The sequence below is a fragment of the Callospermophilus lateralis genome, chromosome 17 (assembly GCF_048772815.1).
Source record: "Callospermophilus lateralis isolate mCalLat2 chromosome 17, mCalLat2.hap1, whole genome shotgun sequence".
Taxonomy (NCBI): Eukaryota; Metazoa; Chordata; class Mammalia; order Rodentia; family Sciuridae; genus Callospermophilus; species Callospermophilus lateralis.
Window position 1 is genome coordinate 3,828,921 of NC_135321.1, and position 19,209 is coordinate 3,848,129.

At 46.2% G+C, this 19,209-nt stretch overlaps 1 protein-coding gene across 1 annotated transcript; it reads right to left on the reverse strand.

Moving 5' to 3' along the window:
- Positions 1 to 4,574: 4,574 nt before the first annotated feature.
- LOC143382973 (beta-Ala-His dipeptidase-like) lies at positions 4,575 to 18,608 on the reverse strand. Its single transcript, XM_076837327.1, is given in 9 exon segments — positions 4,575 to 5,422; positions 6,230 to 6,377; positions 8,876 to 9,017; positions 10,188 to 10,352; positions 11,381 to 11,467; positions 11,469 to 11,542; positions 15,683 to 15,767; positions 18,267 to 18,428; positions 18,525 to 18,608. Coding segments are annotated over 9 exon segments (1,023 nt in total). The 3' UTR covers positions 4,575 to 5,346.
- Positions 18,609 to 19,209: the final 601 nt, after the last annotated feature.

Below are 19,209 nucleotides of genomic sequence, written 5' to 3' on the forward strand. Positions count from 1 at the left end.
ATAAATATTAAAAAAAAATTCTCTCCTCTCTCACTCTCTTTAAAAAAAAAAAAGCAATTGTGGCAATATTTGTACTCCATTCTTAGTCACAGTAAGCAACTTTCATTTTTCATTTACCCTTAGCTGGAAGGGTTGAATCTGTTTTGCACATCATATTCCAGGCAATGTCCAGTAGTTTACACACAGCATGTAAAAATGTGGCATTTATTTCCCTTCTGTGGCCCTCTTCTTTCCAAAACTCCACCCCTTACTTTCATCTGCTGCAGCCAAAACTCTGCCCTCTGCTTCTGCAAGTCAGGCTGTACATAGACTTTAAATAGCCTCCTTCATTTTTTTATATTATTTAAAATTTGAAAGGAAGCTTTGGTCATTTTTGGTGACTAGTCATTTTTTATGACTAATTCACCTTAACAGTGTCACTTAAAATTCTACTATCCTTTAAATTAACATTTTTGTGATTACAGTCGAATGCCTACTTGCAACAACAGAATATGCTCTGAAAAGTTAAACACCCACACTGGAACGTTAAATCTTAGCTTTATCTGAATGTTGTTTTGGCAAATTTCACTGTGGGAGGTGAGATGATTTAAAGCTTGATATTTTCTATTATAGTCAAAGGCATAATTTCTCTGACATCGTTTTCCATTTGGAATAAGGAAGTACCCTAGAACAATGTTTTAAAATAAAATTTGTCCACATAATGACAGTTTTTTTCAGTTCTACCCAAACTAAAATAGCTCAGAAGCGTTTATTTACTTATCATAACCACTAAGAAATTATAGTCATTACACCTATCATCACTTCTATATCATTCTAGAAAAAAAATACATCATTTTTTTTCTTCAGAAGATCTCCTGCTTTCCTGTCTTTCTACTTCATTGTTAATGGAACCTTTGGACAGCTGAGAAAAGTGCAGAACATCCCAACTCAGCCTCTGCCCCCGCCTCCCCAAGAGTTTCCTGTCTTGTCAACATTAGTAAAGAAGAGGATGATGTTTATTACTTACTAAGTGAGCTACAATATAGACTGTGCCATTACAGAGCTGGTTGGTGGAAGAACAGGAAAAGATACAAGTATTAGGACTTGGTTTAAGTTAACTTATTATGAGAGTTAGTGGTAAATCGAAACCTAAAATCATGAGTTTGTTCATCAGCCATTACGTGATCAATTAATATTCAAATTTGAATTGAAAATACAATAAAAATAACAATGTATACATTTAAAACTTGACATTTAGAGTAGTTTAGAATACTATCTACTAAAATAGTACTTCAAAATCATTTGTCCCTATTGTAAAACAGTAAGAGTAGCTATCAATAGGAGAATTCAGATAGAATAGCATTTATATTCTTTCATGAACTTCTTATTCCTCTTCTAAGAAATTTGTCGAGCACTTATTATGGATTATGCATGGTTCTTGATACTTAGAGGTTGCACACTCTCCTCAGCCCAACTTGTCACCCAGCAGGAATGGCAGAACAGTGTTACCCAATCTTCTGATTACCCCAGAGAAATATGTGTGTAAAATCTGCCAGTCTTTCAATGTTGGCATTCGATTCAAAATTATGTTGGACATTGTAAAAGCCACATCAAACAGGGGTCCATGTAGGGCTCACAGAGTGCTGATCTGCAGCCTGTGAGAACCAAACTGTTGCTCCTGCCTGGGAAAGTTGCACAGTGAACATCACGGACACCTCAGCATGGTCTGTTGTATGTCGCCTCTTCCATAACTAACTTCTCTCAAGAAGATTTCAAACTAAGAAGAGTACAAAGACAGAGTCCAGGGTCGGGGAGCAGCTCTGGAGGAGATGGACCCAAAAGCTGTAGCAGAAGGATCAAGATATTTGTATTCAGCATCAAGAACCTACTGTGTGCAGCATACTCTGCTGAGTGCCTGGCATTCTCATTTGGAAAGGGAAGATTCTGGTGTTGTAGGGCTGAAAGTTGACTAAGGGAAAGGTAAATGAACAAAAATTATGAAAGTTCCAGAGAGCATGCAGATGGATCGTACAGGTGTTGAAATCTTCATTAATCACACATTTCCTGAGGACATAAATATATCTAGAACTTTGAAGATACCACAATAAACAGAACAAACATGCTCTCTATCCTCAAGGATTTTGTACTCTAGCAAGCGAGCTGGCAGTTTTAAAATGGTACAAATGTGTGCTTAATTACAATTATAATAAATGCTGAAAAGGAACAAAGGAGAATATGACAGCATAATAGAGACACCTAACTTGGGGTGAAACAAAGTATTTCCCTGAAAAGTTACATCTAAGCTGAGATCTGAAGAATAACGAGGTGTTGGGAATATTAGCCAGACCCATAAGGCAGTAAGAGTGTTCCAGGAGGGGGAGAAGAATCAGAGCAGGCTCCGAGGCAGCTCTTGAGAAACCAGAAGAATTGGAAGGAAGGGGTATCTAGGAGGGAAGAGCAAAGCCAGAAGAGTAAGCCAAGCAAAGATTGTACAGTCCTAGAGACCCTCTTGAAGTCTCAGACTCCATCCTGAGACCTCATGGTCACCAGGGATGGGTGACAATGACACTGCGGCGGCAGTGCACCCTGCAACAGAGAGGCACTGTGAGTAAGCAGAGGGGCTATTTTTGCAATGACCCAGCAAAAACTATGGAAGTTTTGGCTTATGGCGTTGATAGTTGGTTTTGATAGTATATTGGGTTGAGAAAGACGGGTGTTGAAGATTTAGAATTCTGCCCACAGCCCAGTTGCCAAGATGGGGACCCCCAAAGAGGAAACAGATATGGGGGTGGGCGGAGGTTTCCATTTAGGAAGAGTAGTGTTTCAGATATGAAGTAGGCAAGAAGGATCAGTGGGTCTGGCTTTCAGAACAGGGCACTACATGAGCATTCATCTGACACAAAGGCCATGGAGTGATGAGCACACCCAGAATGAGCCCAGTGAGCAGAAGCCTAGAACCATCCTCAGTGTGTCTATGGCTCACTTCCCTCTCCCAACTCAAGTGCAGGGTAAGGGTGTCACTGACCAGTGTTCTCAGACTGTCTGACAGACACCTGAGCAAGGCTTCCAAGCCATTGCATTTTATTTTTCAATACAGAACAAAACCAAAAATATTCCCAGTCACCATTATTTTATGCAACAGCATCTACAATTGGTGTTCATAATCCTTAAACTTCATCACAACAGTGACATGTCAGCACACTATTTCTACCAACTAAACTAGATGCCTTGTCCTCCTCCAGTACAATCAAGTTCCCCTCCTGCATTGATACATCACAACATACCCCTAAAAAGACTGGGTGGTCATTTTAACCCATGTGCATTTATTTCTTGGATAAATTTTTAAACCAATATTTAAATGTCTTCTCCCCCAACTTTTTGCCTCCTTATAACTGGAAAATTGGCTTGATCAATAACTGAGGAGGTTTTCCATCTCTCTGGATGTAACACTCAGTTAACCTTTTTTTATGGCTCCCACATATCACAACCAGACCAGGGTAGCTATGAGGCTTGGAATTGGGTGAAAAACAGGAAAGGAGGACTAGGGAGACCCATCCTGATCCTGTGTGGCAGAAAAACATGAATTTTGGACTCTGACACTCCAGGGTTTGAATCTTCCAGGTTCAACACACTCAATAACTAACTATCCTCCTTCCCTTCTTTCCTGGTGATTGAATAATTAACAGAGACACTGCTGGTCTCAGAGATTTAACAGGAATAAGTAAATACATATTATTGTTTAATGACTTCATCAAATGGATATTACATTGCCCAGAAATGGTTATAACGTATTTTATAATAAACTTTTGTCAAGTGATCAATATGAACACTTTTTTTACAAAACATAAATTGATATCATAAATCTTTTGCTTTGTTAGTCCTGAGACACAATGTAGAATACCTCGGGTAGGTCCAACAGAACCTAAAATACCACAAAGCCCAGCATAATCTGGAGAGCACAACTGTGCGTGATACCACAAAATAGCAGGCAGGGTTGATGCTCCCCAGCATCAGAAAAGATATGGCCGTTGGAAGTTCTCTGCTTCCAAAGCAAACCATAACTGGAATCCTTGATAAATTTCCCTGAAAAGACTGATATTCCTAGTTCAATCCCATTTCTGTCACTAGGTCAGGATAAACTGAGTCACTGACCACATGGCCCAGTCATCTTTAATGTGATGCAGCAAGCTTTAAACCTTACATTTAAAGAACCAACAGAGAAATGGAAAAAAATTGAAGGAAAATGTGTTATATTTTGTTTTTATTTGGAATTACAAAAGAAAAACTTTTTAAATGAACCCTTAAATTCTTCATCATTAATGTGATTTAAATAATGAATTTATAAATATTGGATTGATTTATTTACATATATTTGACTACAAAAATCACATTCCTCTTTTGTGTTTACATCATCAAACCCAATCAAGCCAAACAAGATGGTTAACTAAAATGATTAATGAGTGCTGCATTGGGTGATGGCTTTAAATTTAGAATGTATCACTGATGTCAGGGTTAATTAGTTCTCTATCTAAAACTGATGCTATTAAAAGCTTTGATCCATTTAAATATAGTCATTGAGTAAAATTCCAATGGAGTAAGAGAAATTCCATCAGGATTGAATTTGCTATGGTGAATGTACTTGTGTGCAAAAGTTAGAGAGAGAACCTTTATTGACAGGGTGGGAAGAATATGAGGCAGGGGAGCTGATTAGATGGCATCAATCACAGTGAAGATAAAGAAGCTTAGAATAAGAGAAAAACTCTTCTTTGCTCATGGAATCCCAAATGGCATAGGGTATGAATCTTAATCATTTCAGCTTCAGAACTTTTCACAAAGCAAGAGAAAATAAATGAAGGGGAGGAAAGAGGTTAATACAGCACCAGGCCTTAGTAACTCCTCTAAAAATGAACCCACAGGGAAATCATGGTAGTCAGTGGTGGAGATCAACATTTTTATTAATAAGATAAAAGGAAACTGTGGGCAGAGCAACAGTGATGTAAGTGCTAACAATCACTGGGTGGAACAATTATGTGTCATGGGTGTTTCAGAACCTAGAAAGCAAAGTGGAGGGATTATGCCCATTGTATTGCAAGGTGAGAGTCTAACTCACTGAACTACTGCACAGGACTCAGAGAAATGAAGGTGAAGGCAGCTGGGATTTTGGAAAGGTGAGTGATTTAAATCACATGTTAAACCATTTCCATTGTCTCCCAAATATTGTATTCTTGGTTCAAAGGTCCCAAGGCATTTCCAATGAAAGGGGAAACATAATTGATTGGATCAACATTTCTTTGGATGTTCAGATGTCATCTCTGCTAAGGGGTGTGAGAGGGAATCTGTCAGTGGGTCAGGTAGTACTGGAAGTTTCTACTGTCCTGAATGTAGCTTAGCAATCTCCAGGAAAAAGGAAGCAAATAACTTGGACCCCTCTATGTAGTTCCACCTAACAAAAGAAAAAACAAAGAGAAACTTTGTTATAATGATCAAACAAAGGAAGAAAAGCATTCTACCATTTAGACAGGAAGATTGATATTTTAAATTCAATCTAAAGTGTTGGACACTATACTGAGATGGCAGAATGAAAGGCACTTGATGATTCCTGTGTCGAATGGCATTATTATTAAGAAGATGGGAATCTGTCCTGGGCCCAAATCTAAAAAAAAAAAAAAAAAGTTCATTTTCCTTTGTTTCTTATCATTGATATGACATGGATATCAGAACCACACACGCTCTTGTTTCTTACTAGGATAGGAGACTTAGGAGGTTTGTGCCAAACATGCCTAAATATTCTTTATTATGGACTGAATGTCATGACCCCAAAAATTCTCTTGTTGAAGCCCTAACCCCTAATGTGACTGTATTTGGAAGTGGGACCTTAGAGAAAATGATAAAGGAGCTTTGCAGTCAGCAGGGTGAAACTTAATCCCCAGGGCTGGTGCCCGTGGAGGGAGGAAGAGACCTGAGCTCATTGGCTCCTTGGCACTCTCTCTCCCCTGCCCCTCTACTGCAACATGTGAGGACACAGGAAGAAAGCAGTGGTCTGAGAGCCAGGAAGAGAGCCCTAACCAGGAACCCAATCAACTAGCACCTTCACCCAGTACTTCCTCACGTCCAGAACTGAGAAAACGAGTGTCTGATGCTTAAGCCACCCCATATGGGGTTCTCCATTGTCACATAAGGAGAAGGGGCCTGACCACATGCACCCCTGGGATTGTGCAGCAGGACCCAGTCCACACAGGCACCTGCTGACCTGTTGATCTTCTCATTCTGAGAGTGTTCCCCATCATCGACAGTCCCCAGTGGAAGCATCATCACGCTCTTTTGAATGATGTCCTGGATCATTTTGGCTATTGGAATGGTTGACCCAGCCCGCATCATATCTGGTTCTGTTCCAAACACTGAAACACAAGAACGAGAAGGCAGTGGAATATATAACAAGACTGATCCTACTAATCTCAAATGGGATATTTGCTTTATCTTTCTTTTTCTTTTTTTTTCTTTCTCATTTTTAACATTAGATTTGGGCCAGGGTAAGTAAGCTCCTTGATATCAGCTACGTGTGTTCTAAAATGAACGAAGCAGTCAAGAAGAAACCTGTGGATTCCTTCTTTACAATTACATACTCAAAAAACTGTTTTTGAATTTGTTTGAACTAATTTTTTTTAAAGTTCAGAATTTAGAAAATTATAAAAATAGTACAGAAAGCAGTCCCATATATCCCTAACTCTGCTTTTCCAGCATGTTAATAAACACAACTGTTGAGCAATGATCAAGAACCGGAAACTGACATTGTCCTAAACCATGCTCCAAACTTCCCAGATCCCACCGTCTTTCCTTCTTTCCTCCCAGCACCCCGTGCAGAGTCCCACACTGTGTTTTATTATTGCTTCTCCTTCATGTTTTCTAGCCTGTGGCCATTTCTCAATATTTTGTTGTTTTTTGTGAACTTGACCTTCTTTAAGAATCCGCTGACCAGTTGTTTGGTAAAATGCTCCTCAATTTGGCATGGCCTGATATTTTCTTGTCATTGGAAGAGGTCATGAATTGTTGGCAAGACACAAGATAATGTGCCCACTTTAAGAGTTTCTTCATGAACTGAATATTATGGAAGTGGGACTTTCTTGGGTAATTTTTTTTGTAACAGATATACAAACAAATATCCGTCCTCCACTCTCACTTGAATGTCACAGTGTTTCTCCCAGTTTTCAAAGGATCACATCCAATAGTTTCAACTGCTACCCTCAGTTCTAGACAGAGATGACTTCAAACCCTCTAGCTCAGAGAACAAACGACCTGTGATTGACCGGCAATAAAATCCAAAACAAAGAAATGAAAGAGAATATGCTACCTCTTTCTTAATCACAAAGCAAGGTGTGAAAGTGAATTAAGTGATGTGCCTTCTCAGCAGAACTGGGTCACACATAGTTGACCAAAAGGAGCACTCATCAGGAGCATGTGGGATCTTTTCATGGCCGTTAACCTTGACATTTCAAACACACATTTCTATTCAGGTGGCATAATACTCAACTTCTCCACCTTCCTAACTCTTCTTCCTCTTCTCTCTCAATTTTTATTAATAAAATACCTGCTAAATTGAGGCAGTAGGAATTACGATGTAGAGAAATATGGCTCTAAGTGTGGAACTTGTTCTCTCATTTCCATAGCTATGTCTCTTAAACTGATAATACCATTGGGGAATCAGGACTGCAGTGAGCTCTGGGTTCTAAATTCCAGCTCTACCTCCCCGAGTAGTGTAGCCTCAGGCCCCACCTATAGCTTTGTGCTATAGGTCTATATTAACACTTGCCAGTGTTTGCCCAGCTTTCTTTAGGGGACACCCAAAACTCTCCCCATGTTTAGGGGCCCCCATTTTGCTATAATTGGCAGATTGTCCCTCTTGCAGTAGAAACCAACGAGACTAGATATTTCTTCCTCCTGTCCTGGCATCCAAAGCCCAGACATATTCCCTCTGCTTGTCCCATCATATATATGTCTTGCCCAGGACTTTGAAGAACACAGAATTAAAATAAGCACCACCAAGGAAACGCCAAACAGAACCATGCTGCTTTCCGGAGAAGTATCGAGGCCTGTGAGACCACTGGTTGGGAGCTGGATGGACTGGCATTGGGTTTCTCATGGGTTTGACTTTATACAACAAGTCCATCTCCAGGAAGCCCTTCCCTGGATATCTCTCATGACCCCCCGGGGGGCTGTGTCTCTCCAGGGCAGTCTGGTGTTGGCATCAGTCAGGAGGTCCACCTGTGGGGTTGGGAAGAACTAGACCACACCCAAAGCAGAAATGAAAGACAACATATTTGGGAATGGGTCCAGGCTTAGAAATTCTCAGGGGAGACTTTGTTTTCATCCAGAACACAAACCAGAAGGTCAAGGTTGCAACACACAGAGTTGAACAGGGCTCTGAGGGAATTCTGATCTTTGTGCAGGGGGTTTGTGTCCAACTCCCTGCTTCATGCTGGCCTGAGGCTATCGCAGCGCTGGCCTCTTATTGCCCAGGGAGAGCAGAGGCCTGCAGGGCAGTATGTCTGCTAGCCTATTCCACCAGACTGTGGTTTCTCTTTCATTTGTAACTCAAAGGATTTTCCTTCTGCCATATGGGTCAGTCTGCTTTTGAAAGGATCTCTGTATGCTGGCCGATATTTCCACGATCTTTGCATCAAGAGGGTTTCAAGTTTTTCTGGACCCTCATTTTCCCTAAAATTCAGTTCTCCAGATTTGAACTGATACCCTGGCTTTGCCACTGAGATATGTGCCCTTCAACAAGTTACATAGTCTCTTTAACCCCTGATTTCCCCCTGTGCCTGCTGATCCACTGTCCCACAGGCAGGAACCCCTGGTTCCACTGTAAACTGGCAAGTCAGAACATCTAAGGTCCCACCTCTGCTGATGGCTCTTTTTGCTGCGAGATCCTGCATGTCGTTGATGTTTGCAATCCACGGTTGAAGTCCCAGTGTCGTGGAAGCAGCCATGCGGTCAGAGCTGTTCCTATTGGAGAACATGCCCTCGAGGTGCTGCCTCACCTAGAAGGCAATGTTTCCACCGTAAGAGAGAACGCCAATTTCCGCTCACCCAGGGGACAAAGTCTCCCATTCAAGAATCAGTTGAAATCCCAACCTGACACGGGGCACTCCAGAGGGTACCACACAGAGGGCAGGATTCTCAGCCCTGAGAAGAGGCTCTGGGCTCCACCCCGGGCTGCACTTGGCTCTTCCCCTCCTTCCACTTTCCCTGCAAGCCCCTCGCCTGTCCCCACCCCATTCTTACCACAGCGTCTGATACTTTAGTGGTGTTCTAGTAACTTCTGAGAAAACTGTGAAACATGATACAACCGCTCGATTGGAACGTTCTGTGTGAGGATCTATCAGCAGTCTGGTGAATATGTGGGGAGCTTTCTGAAGAGAGGGACCGATGCCAAGCCAGACGGTGAAGGAGACAGCTCAGCACCTCCCTCCCTGGGCCTCTTTCCTCGCGGGGAAGGCCATCCTGAACGTCCCCTCCAGCCACTCCTTCAGCAAATGTGTAGCCCCCCGGCATGCCCAGGCACACCCAGGACTGTCCCGGTTCTGTGGACAAGCCACAGAAGACCCAGCCCTGGGGGTGCAGCTGTAGAAAGAGGGGCCATGCACCCTGGGCCAGGAAGTGTGGAGGGAAGGGCACAGGGAACGTAATCAGTGCCAAGCAGACAGTGGAAGAGGATGCTGGGAAGAAGAGCCCCTGAGGGTCAGGCTGGGGCTTCTCCACTCTCTGTTAAACTCACTGGAGGTAAAGTGATGATGGATTGGTAACTTAGACATATCACTCCTTCCAAATGATATCTTCATTAAAATGGCTGCTTCAAACTGTTGACTTCAGACATCGTGGGAAAAGTGACGATTGGGCCTGAGCTTACCCTACCATGGGCAGTCACTGCTCCATCTACAGGCAGAACCAGTCTTGCCTTTATAGCCCCCATCTGATTTTTAAAAATTTCCCATCACCACAACTCCAAATGGTTATTTATCACACAGCTATAGTTGTGTATAAGTGAGGAACAAGATGTTTACCAAATAAGGCTGATGCTGGTTCTTGACATTTGTTCCAGCTCTTTCTTTAGAAAAATGATATTTCCCTGGTAACAACCAACTGCTCACTGTACTGTGGTGTGCGGGACTCAGGAACTGACAGGCAGAGTAGCAAGGGACACTTGTTACCTGTTTTTCCACCACAGACATGTTCATGTGAGGGACTAGACGGATTGAAAATTTTCCTATCACCTGGCCAGGTATGACTGTTTTAGTTCCAGGCTCATCAAACGCACCCTCGATCCCGTGAATAGAAAGAGATGGGTACCGCCACAGATGCATTAGGATTTCCTCCTAAATGGAAATTAAAGCATCCAAAAACACTTGGTGAAGACTCAAGTGACTCAGGTTGTGTGTCCCAGCAGCACCTGTGTGTCCGAGACCCACTGGGTCGAGTTAATCAGCACCTAACTCAGCTATGTCCCAGCAGCAACACAAACGGACTTCTCTCAGGACACAGGGCTCCTCTTCCTCTGTGGCCTTCCCTTGCCCACAACGCCACCCACTACCAAGCTCCTCTCTTTGCCCAGGCTCTGTAGTTAGCTGTTAATAGGCAACAAAGGGCCTGTTCAGAAATTTGATTCAATTATAAATTTCTGTCTACCATCATGATAGTGATCACTTGTGTCCCACAGTCATTCAGAAGACCTCAAAGGCCTCTTCAGAGTCAGAGCCACCTTCCTCTCCAGCTGTGGCCCACAGACTTAGTCTGGAGGAAGAGCTACACTTCATACCAGTGAACGCTCCCACTTTTTTCCAGCATGTTTTTGCCCTCTTGGTACTTTCCCCAGGAATCAGTCATGGCTACCAAACACCTTAGTAAGTATTTTAAAGAGAAAGAGAGGAGAAGGAGAAAACAAACCAAAACAACAAAAAACTAAACTAAGTCGGCCAGTTACCACGGCTGGGGTTCCGGGTTTCCCAAGGGCACAGAGGAAGCAGTGTTGCCCTGCAGATCAGTCCCTGCGGCTCCGGGGTGGGGCTGGCAGGATGCATGTTGGCCTTAGAGCTGGAGCAGACTCAGGTTCTTCCCAATCTCAGCAGCCCGGCTGCAGGCTGGCTTGGATCTAAGTTAGTAAACTACCTTGGAAAAGCAGGTGTAGTTAGTCCTTGTTCGTGGTTGGGTGCCTGAAGCCAATGCCTACTGGATCCCAGAAACAGGACTGGTTGGTCCAGAGCATAGGAAAGAGCTGTGAAAGTCCAGATCTGCCTAGGAACCAGCATCACATCATACATACATACATACATACAGGTTCTAAAATGTGCAGATTAGCGCCCTCTGGTGCTAATTAGACAGCGGGAAATGTGGCTCGCTGCCATACCTTGGTATCAAACAGAAATTTCTCAACCTGGCTGGCATTCCGGTATTCTTCTAGGTCCATTTCAATGGCTTCATATAGTTTTTTTTCCCTCCTCTGTAAGAGGAGCCACTTGGTCATAGATTCCAGGGATCAGGATATGACCTGAGGAATCCACCAGGCTTCCTACAAAATGCACAGAGAAAACAAAGCAGGTAGAAGTGATGACTGTGCTGATGTTGTGCCACTGGAGTGAGCCAGGCCACAGCTCTCCTGGGTGGCAGCTGGCCTCCTGACTGTCCCCGATCCACCTAGCCAAAGCTACTGGCAGCGATTACACTCAAGAGGTAATGGTCAGAGGAAAAAGCTGATCACCAGGTGGACTCAGCCAGAATCAAGTGTGCTATTATGTCCACCTGATCAAATGCAAGGCTGGAATCATGGGTCTGCAATAGATTAAATCAGATGTGGCTCACCTGTGTCAAGTTCAAGTTCTTAACTATATTGTTTGTATCATAAACAAGGTTAATTTTCAAATTCTCTTATCCTGAGTTCAAAAGTAATGTGTTCATTTAAAATATTTTAAAACATATACACATATGTATATAGGTACATATATAAATACACATAAATATGAAAAACTGAAAATTTCTATCATCCCTTCTCAACTCTCTCCCTACACCCCCATGAATTATATAATACTTCTTTTTAATCAAAAGCATAATATCCTTGAAGTCTACTCCATGACAAATACAAAATACTTTATTATAAATAAGTATATACACTAAACTGCTCTTTATTAAGAAGTTTGGTGGGGGCGCTGGGGTTGTGGCTCAGTGGTAGAGCACTTGCCTAGCTTGTGTGAGGCACTGGGTTCAATCCTCAGCACCACATAAAAAAAAACTAAATAAACAAAATAAAGGTATTATGTCCATCTACAACTAAAAATATTTTTTAAAAGTTTGGGGATCAATTAGAATAAAAAATCATCAACAAATATCTATGAAGGAAGCACATGCTGAGATTTAGTAAATACTGCTCACTGTCTGGAGAAAACACCTATCAAAGATAATATTCAACCAGGAAACAGATTGATACAGATAATACAAAAATGTCTCGGGGCAGCTACATTCACCCTCAATTCATCTAGGGACTTTTATTCAAGTAAAGGCACTTCACAAATAACACATTTCATATTCTCACTGTGATTCCAAGACCATGTTGGGGGAGGAACATGACAGAGAAAACTACGTTTTAAGATCTTAGCTCAGGTGAGCAGTCACAAGCTCATCTTCAGCCCCTGAGCCTCCTGTGCATGGACACCTAGTTACTGGTCAAGGCTAGGACGTGCGGAAACACAAGACCCTGCTTTCCATCAATGAGGCACCGTCTCTGACCACAGAGGAACCACGTGAACCACATGAGCAGATAGATGGCCAGGGTTCTGGGCTCTGTGTCGACACAGAAAAGCCAGGAGAATGCGTGCCGGAATCCACAGGCAGGGGTTGTGTGAGCAGTGGGCTTCCCGGCACCTTGAGAATGTCACAGGATGCTCAGCCTGTGGATTGAGTCGCAAAGGCAGCAGAATGGGGAGGGAAGGAATTCCACCATTTCCACCAACCCCTCCTTGCCCTCTCCTGGTCCCACTGTGCTTCCCCAGACTTATGTTCCCTCTGTGACTGCGCTACAGGATGTGCCGCAGGCCCCTGTGCTGTGAGTCCTGTGTTACAGCACCCCCGCTGACCCAGTGGACGCACTGTATATGGAGTAAGCAATCCCAACCCCTCAGTGAGACTCAAGTCTAAAGAAGCTGCTGCCGAGGGCCTGGGACTGGCTAAGGCTTTGCTGCCTACCTTCTCTCTTGTCACCAACACCATCAAAACACCACCAATAATGCAATCACCGGTCTTCCCTAGGGCGTTTCTGCCTCCTGTGTCCTAGGTCAGGGCAGAGCTGTGGAAAGGCCTAAGACTACAGACCAACCTAGAGACCCAGGCCCAGGGCTCATGGGGTCAAGGAGGGGAGCTCTGAAGGGGAATGTTTTTCGCTGACGTGACTAAAAGTTTCAACCAGAACAACTTTAGACGAGGAAAAGTCTATTTGGGGACTCACAGTTTCAGAGGTCTCAGTCCATAGATAGCCGGCTCCATTCCTCAGGCTCGAGATGAGGCTGTGCATCCGGGCGGAAGAGTGTGGCAGAGGGAAGCGGCTCACATGAGGGTCAGAGCAGAGAGAGGTCTCCACTCGCCAGATACAAATACACACCCCAGCCACAGCCCAAAACCCCGCCTCCTCATCTCACCTGCCTCAGGTACCCCTCAGTTAATCCATCAGGGACGGATTCACTGATTGGGTCAAGACTCTCACAACCCAATCGTTCCTCCTCTGAACCTTCTTGCATTGTCTCACGTGGGAGCTTTTGGGGGACACCTCACATGCAAACCATAACAGGGAATGACCTACACAGGAGCACAGGGGTCACCAGGAGGCCAATGAGGCCACATGGCTGTCAGCTGAACCTGGAAGGATGAGTGGACACCAAGGGCATAGTCCCTGGAGCCAAAAACGACCCAGAACCTGGCAGTGTTTTGACAAGCGTGCCCCCAGGGGCCAGGATGCTCATGCTCATACCATGAACCTAAACGGTGACGTCCGCCCTGACAGGGCAGTCAGTGCTGCCCAGCTCTGCCCGTTGTGAGGGTGGCAGCCGTGTCCTCAGTGAGGGATCTGCACAGGACCATCTTTCCCCACCAGTGGTCAGCAGCTTCACTTTAAACCATGATTCCATTTTCTCAGGATGCAGCACAGCCCTTCTCCAACTACCAGCTTGGGAACGGTGCCTGTGGACATATTGCATTTCCTCATTTTCCTTTCCCTCTAATTCACTTGCAGAGAGATCTGACTAGGGAGAGCTGTGGGGTGCTGCTGGGTCCTTTTCTCCTTTGGTGATTGGGAAACAAGGAAAGGTTAATGTCCGTGCTCTGCAGAAATAATTCTGCCCCTGCTAGTTCTCACCCAGCGCTTTCACACCAAGTGTGTTTGCTCGATTAAGAGTTGATCCCTCCCCTCCTGCTCGCTTTGCACTTGACGTCAGGACCTGGGGACTGGTGCAGTCTCTGCAGCTACCTCCACCAATGGGGGTGGAAATTCTCAGGGGGTAGATCATGCTGCCCTGAAAACGGCCCACAGGAAACAGTCTTGATGCCCAGGAGTGCCTCACAGTGCCAGCAAGAGCGGGTCCTGAAGATGAAGCCTCCTTGGCCTCCAGAGATCCACCAGGGGCAGCCCTGATGCAGGGAAGAGCCACCACGGGGTCAAGCCTGAACAAACTGGCTTTTTGAGAAAGACCTTCTGCTCACACATGTCAGTCTGCCCACCAGAGATGGGGAGCAGTGGTCCGTGCTGGGTGCTGCCAGCCGACACACTGGCATCCCTGTGCCAGTCGGGGCCACAGCAACCTTGGAAAACGAAGCCGAGCAGGCTGGCATGCTTGGCATCATCTCTAGAATCCTTGGGGAGGTCAGAGCTGCTCCCTCGGGCTGGCAAATCAGTAGTCTCCTGCAGACATCCTGTTCCGGCCCCCACAGGAAGTGATCTCTGTGAATCTCTTCCAGGGCCCTCAAAACACACTTACTAGGCAAGTCTATGATTATGCTTGTTTGCAGATGAGTAAACCAAAACCTCGACAACTTAAGTAGCTTGCCAATGTCACGGAACTGGTCTGTGGCAGAGCAGGCACACAACTAGTCACAGCCACCCAGAACCCACCTGCTTGAGGCATGGCCCCCTGTGCCGGGGCGGGCTGCCATAGCTGCACTGTGGTGGGACCCAAGAGGCTGCTGGGAGAGTGTCAAGGGCCTCACCTGTGAGGTGGCTTTCCCTTTGGTCATAATTTTGTTGATATATCGGGAATCAAAAAATGAAGCCTGCTCTGCTGAGGTGGAACCTGCGGTGCTGCTGGCTTGGGACCACCGCCCCCTCCCACCCCATGTGTGGGAAGCCTCAGTGGAAGTCAGAGATGGTCCCGGTCTCCTGAGCCTTGTGGTCTCTGCACTGTTTTCCTTACATGTGGCCGGATGTGTCACAATATCCAATAAAAGAAAGGAGTTTGATTCCATGAGAAGAAACGACATGGTCTTAGTTCTGTGCCTAGGGAATCTGCAGCCGAGGGGAGAGAGCTGAGACAGCGGTGTTTCTGTGTACCACACTCACTTCAGAGCTGGTTCAGAAACTGAAGGGGAGGTGAAGAAAGTCAAACAGAACTGAATTTGATTAGATTATTTGATGCTTAAAAGGGGAAAAAGGGGAAATGAAAGAAGGCATTACCGAGAAGAGCCACCAAGTCAGCCATTGGCTCGTTGAGGATACCACCAAGGGTTCCTGAATGAAAACCTTGATCTCGGCATCTCACCTGGGAAATAGGTAAAAGAGAAGGATGTACTGACCCGCTGGGTCCTGCCTGGTGGAAGGCATGCCCAGTGGTGTCCCTCAGGACTCAGCGAGGTGACCTTCAGACCTGACCATGCGGCTTGTGCTCCTCCGTCATGTAACTTGGAGACTCTACCACCCTCTGCCTCTGCATTTCCCACTCTTCCCTGAATCCCCGGAGGCTGAGTTCAATCCCCTACTATTCCACTGACACCAGGTCGTCACTGCCAATCACCTCTGAAGAACCCCCCTCCCTTGGTTTCTGAGGAACTTTCTTCTCTTTAGTCCCTTCCTGCCTGTAGGCAATTCTCTTGCTGTCTCTTCCAATAATTCCTGTTGTTCCTCCCACCTCTAAAGATCCACCCTTGACTGCTTCTTCCTCTGTACCTGGAGGCCTCCCAGATACCATTTTCTGTCTCCATCTTTTCCATACTCCCTGCTGGAGGTCTGACTTTTATCTAAGCCCAGACCTGAAAGTTTTGGTTGCTGACAGTGCATTCCACTCGAGTGGGACACTGCTTCTAGTTTCTAAAGTTGGGTAGATTGAGAAATGAATTCAACATCTTCTGCTCCAATTACATCCTACCAGCTTGATCTCTCCTAGGTACACAAACCCAATCAGCTACCAGTTGAGTTTTTAAGTCGTCTCTTCATTTCCTTCCTCCTGTGCCTCCTGACCAGCTGGTCCTCTCCTGCTCCAATCCATCCCTAATGCGCTGCCAGAAGAGTCTTCTGTTTGGTCACTTTATTTTATTAGGCAGAAACACCAACTAAAGCACTTTGGAGTTTATAGTGTCACCTCCAAAACCTGAAGCCACAAGCCACGAGCTGTCACACTGCGAGAGGACCAGCGTGTCCCTGGCACTTTCCAGCTGCCCTATTCAGTAAGCACCAGCTCTATGGAGCCATTAGTGAAGATCTCTCACATGCCGTGCTGGAACCCAACTCGCTTATCCTGGGACAGGATTGTTTTATGAAAAGCTATACATATTTTGACTGGTTGATCTTGACTCCACTTAATCTTGACTCTACTTCCTAATTTATTTTAGTTTGATCCCTCTTTCCTAGAGGGTGCACTTTCACTTTTATTTTAAGGGAACTTATTTAAGGAAAACTGTGTTCTGTATTTTTCACCTGCAACCTCAGCAGGTGCTGTGGGGTTCTCCACCCTGAGTGGGACTCAATGCCGCAGTCGGGCTGGGCACAAATCACCAGCCACTGAAGCAGGAACAAACTTTATTTCTGAACTCCACCAGCACACTCCACACACGCTCCCCGGGAACTCTCCCGAACGCCACACCGCTCCTCCAGGAACCAGCAACCGGAAATATCCCTCCTCCGGCACTTCCCCAACCAATGGGAAATCTCCGGGAATCTCCGCGAGAATTCAAGCGGAACTCAACGGGAACTCCGCCAGAACTCAAAAGTCATCATCTTAATGGCTCGCTAGCATCACCTCTCAACCACTACTTCTGGCAAAAATGCCATGTGTCATCCCGACTCGGCTGTGGCCCTCAACATCTCAGTGTGTTGGAAGAGGCCAGGACGAAATGTGGCCAAAAGCCTAAATCAGCCTCCAGCCTTGTTAGTTTCAACCTACTCTGGAAACCCCGCTGGGGTTCTGAAGATCCGAGCAGGCTTTCTGCAGGTTTGTATTCCTGTAGAAAGAAGGATTATGCGAAGGTCAAGCTCAGGAAGAGGGGTCTGGACATTCAGTTTTGTGCCATTAGCACGAAACAGGAAGGTTTCACGTCTGTTTGCATGATAATGTTCCCCGGTTTGGCTGATCCAATGAACGCCTATCATGTATGTGCTAGACACAGGGTGGGGGACCCCCGGCTGGTGAGCACAGACAACAACACTCATTTGGGGAGGCCTGTGGTCACAGGCCCAGATGCCCAGGGAGGGCACAAGAGGCAGAGTAGAAGGAAGGGAGAGGGAAGCAACCCAGTGAGAGGGTGGGCACCGCAGGCGCCTGCACCTTGTCACCCACTCGTCCCTCCCTCTTCTGCTCCCTGGCCCCCTCTCTCCGTTCCTCCTCCTCCTCCTTCCTCCCCTTCTCCATATGCCTGTGCCACGTGCCCACAGCTGTGTGGGGAGTAAGCAGGAAGCAAGGTGATAAGAGAGGAGACCAAGTGCTCCCTGGACTGCACCACAGACAATGCTGACAGCAACTGTCCAGGGTTCTCTGAACCCCAGCTCCGTCTGGACCTCGCCAGGGGCCATGTGGCACTGCTAGTGGGCCACCTGAGGGGCCAAAGCAAGAGAGAGCTCCACGGAGTTGCTGGTCATCTCTACAGGGGCGGCTGAAACGAATGCACCAGGGATGGACAGAGTGCCCTTTCCAGGAGCAGTGGCCAGGGGGCAGCTCTTCAGCAGACCTGATGGACCATGGTCATCTTGATTCAACCCAGGGTCACAGGCATTTTCAATGGAGCCAAGTTGTCGGCACAGAAGGTCCCAGAGGGCGTGACTCACGCACCGAAGCAGCTTCTCCTAACGTCACAAATTCCTCCTGGTGGAGGTCGATGTGCTGGCAGAGCTTCCCCAGCAGCCCGGAGGGTGGAGGGGACGCAGAGAACGTGCGGCCCTCCAGCAGCAGCAGCAGCAGCAGCAGCAGCAGCAGCGCCAGGAGACAGAAAGCCTGTCAAAGTTGATGGGCACATTCAAAATATGTGCTGCTTCTGGGCTTTTGACCGTTCCTATGCTCTGGGAAGGCTGTTATCCAACCCTGGATTACCACCCACGTCAGCTGGAGCCTAATAGTAGGAGGTGGTGGATCTAGAAACGCACTTTCTCCTGCATCTTTCTCCAGATACTGCATTTTCAAAGCTCAAGGATTTTAATAAGACAGAAACCAAGCTCATGAGCTGGTCTGCAAAGCATGTGACTCGGGTTATTCCTGTGACAGGATGGTTCGGTGTCTCTGCTCCCTGTCCTCTGCATCCCGCGTGAGGGGCAGAGGCAGGAAGACGTGGGAGGTACAGACAGAAACAACAGCAGCCCTCAGAAGCCCTCTGTGATGAACCACTTAGGAATGCCTACAGTCCCGCAGCGCTGTGGGGTTTCTTCCCACCAGCTCCAGCAACTGGAGTGCTCTAGAAGGAAAGAAAGCAAACGAAACTCGTGTACCTGCCTGTGATTGATGACATTAAGGACAGCCCTGGCCTTGGTCATGGGCTCTGTCTTTCTGGCTCCCTGCCCCCTTCTCTCCATGGCCTCCAAATGAGGGACCTGCCATGAGCCTGGTCTTCCCTCATGGCCCTCCTCCCTCTTCCGCCACCCGCTTCTCCCAAGACAGGCTCCAGGTGATACCCGTGGCCTTACCTGGCTGCACCGGTGGGATGACTCCACCTGTTCATGCAGTGGTACTCAGGGGAGGCAGTTCTCCCTGGCCCTACGTGTTCCCTGGCAAAGTGAGCAGA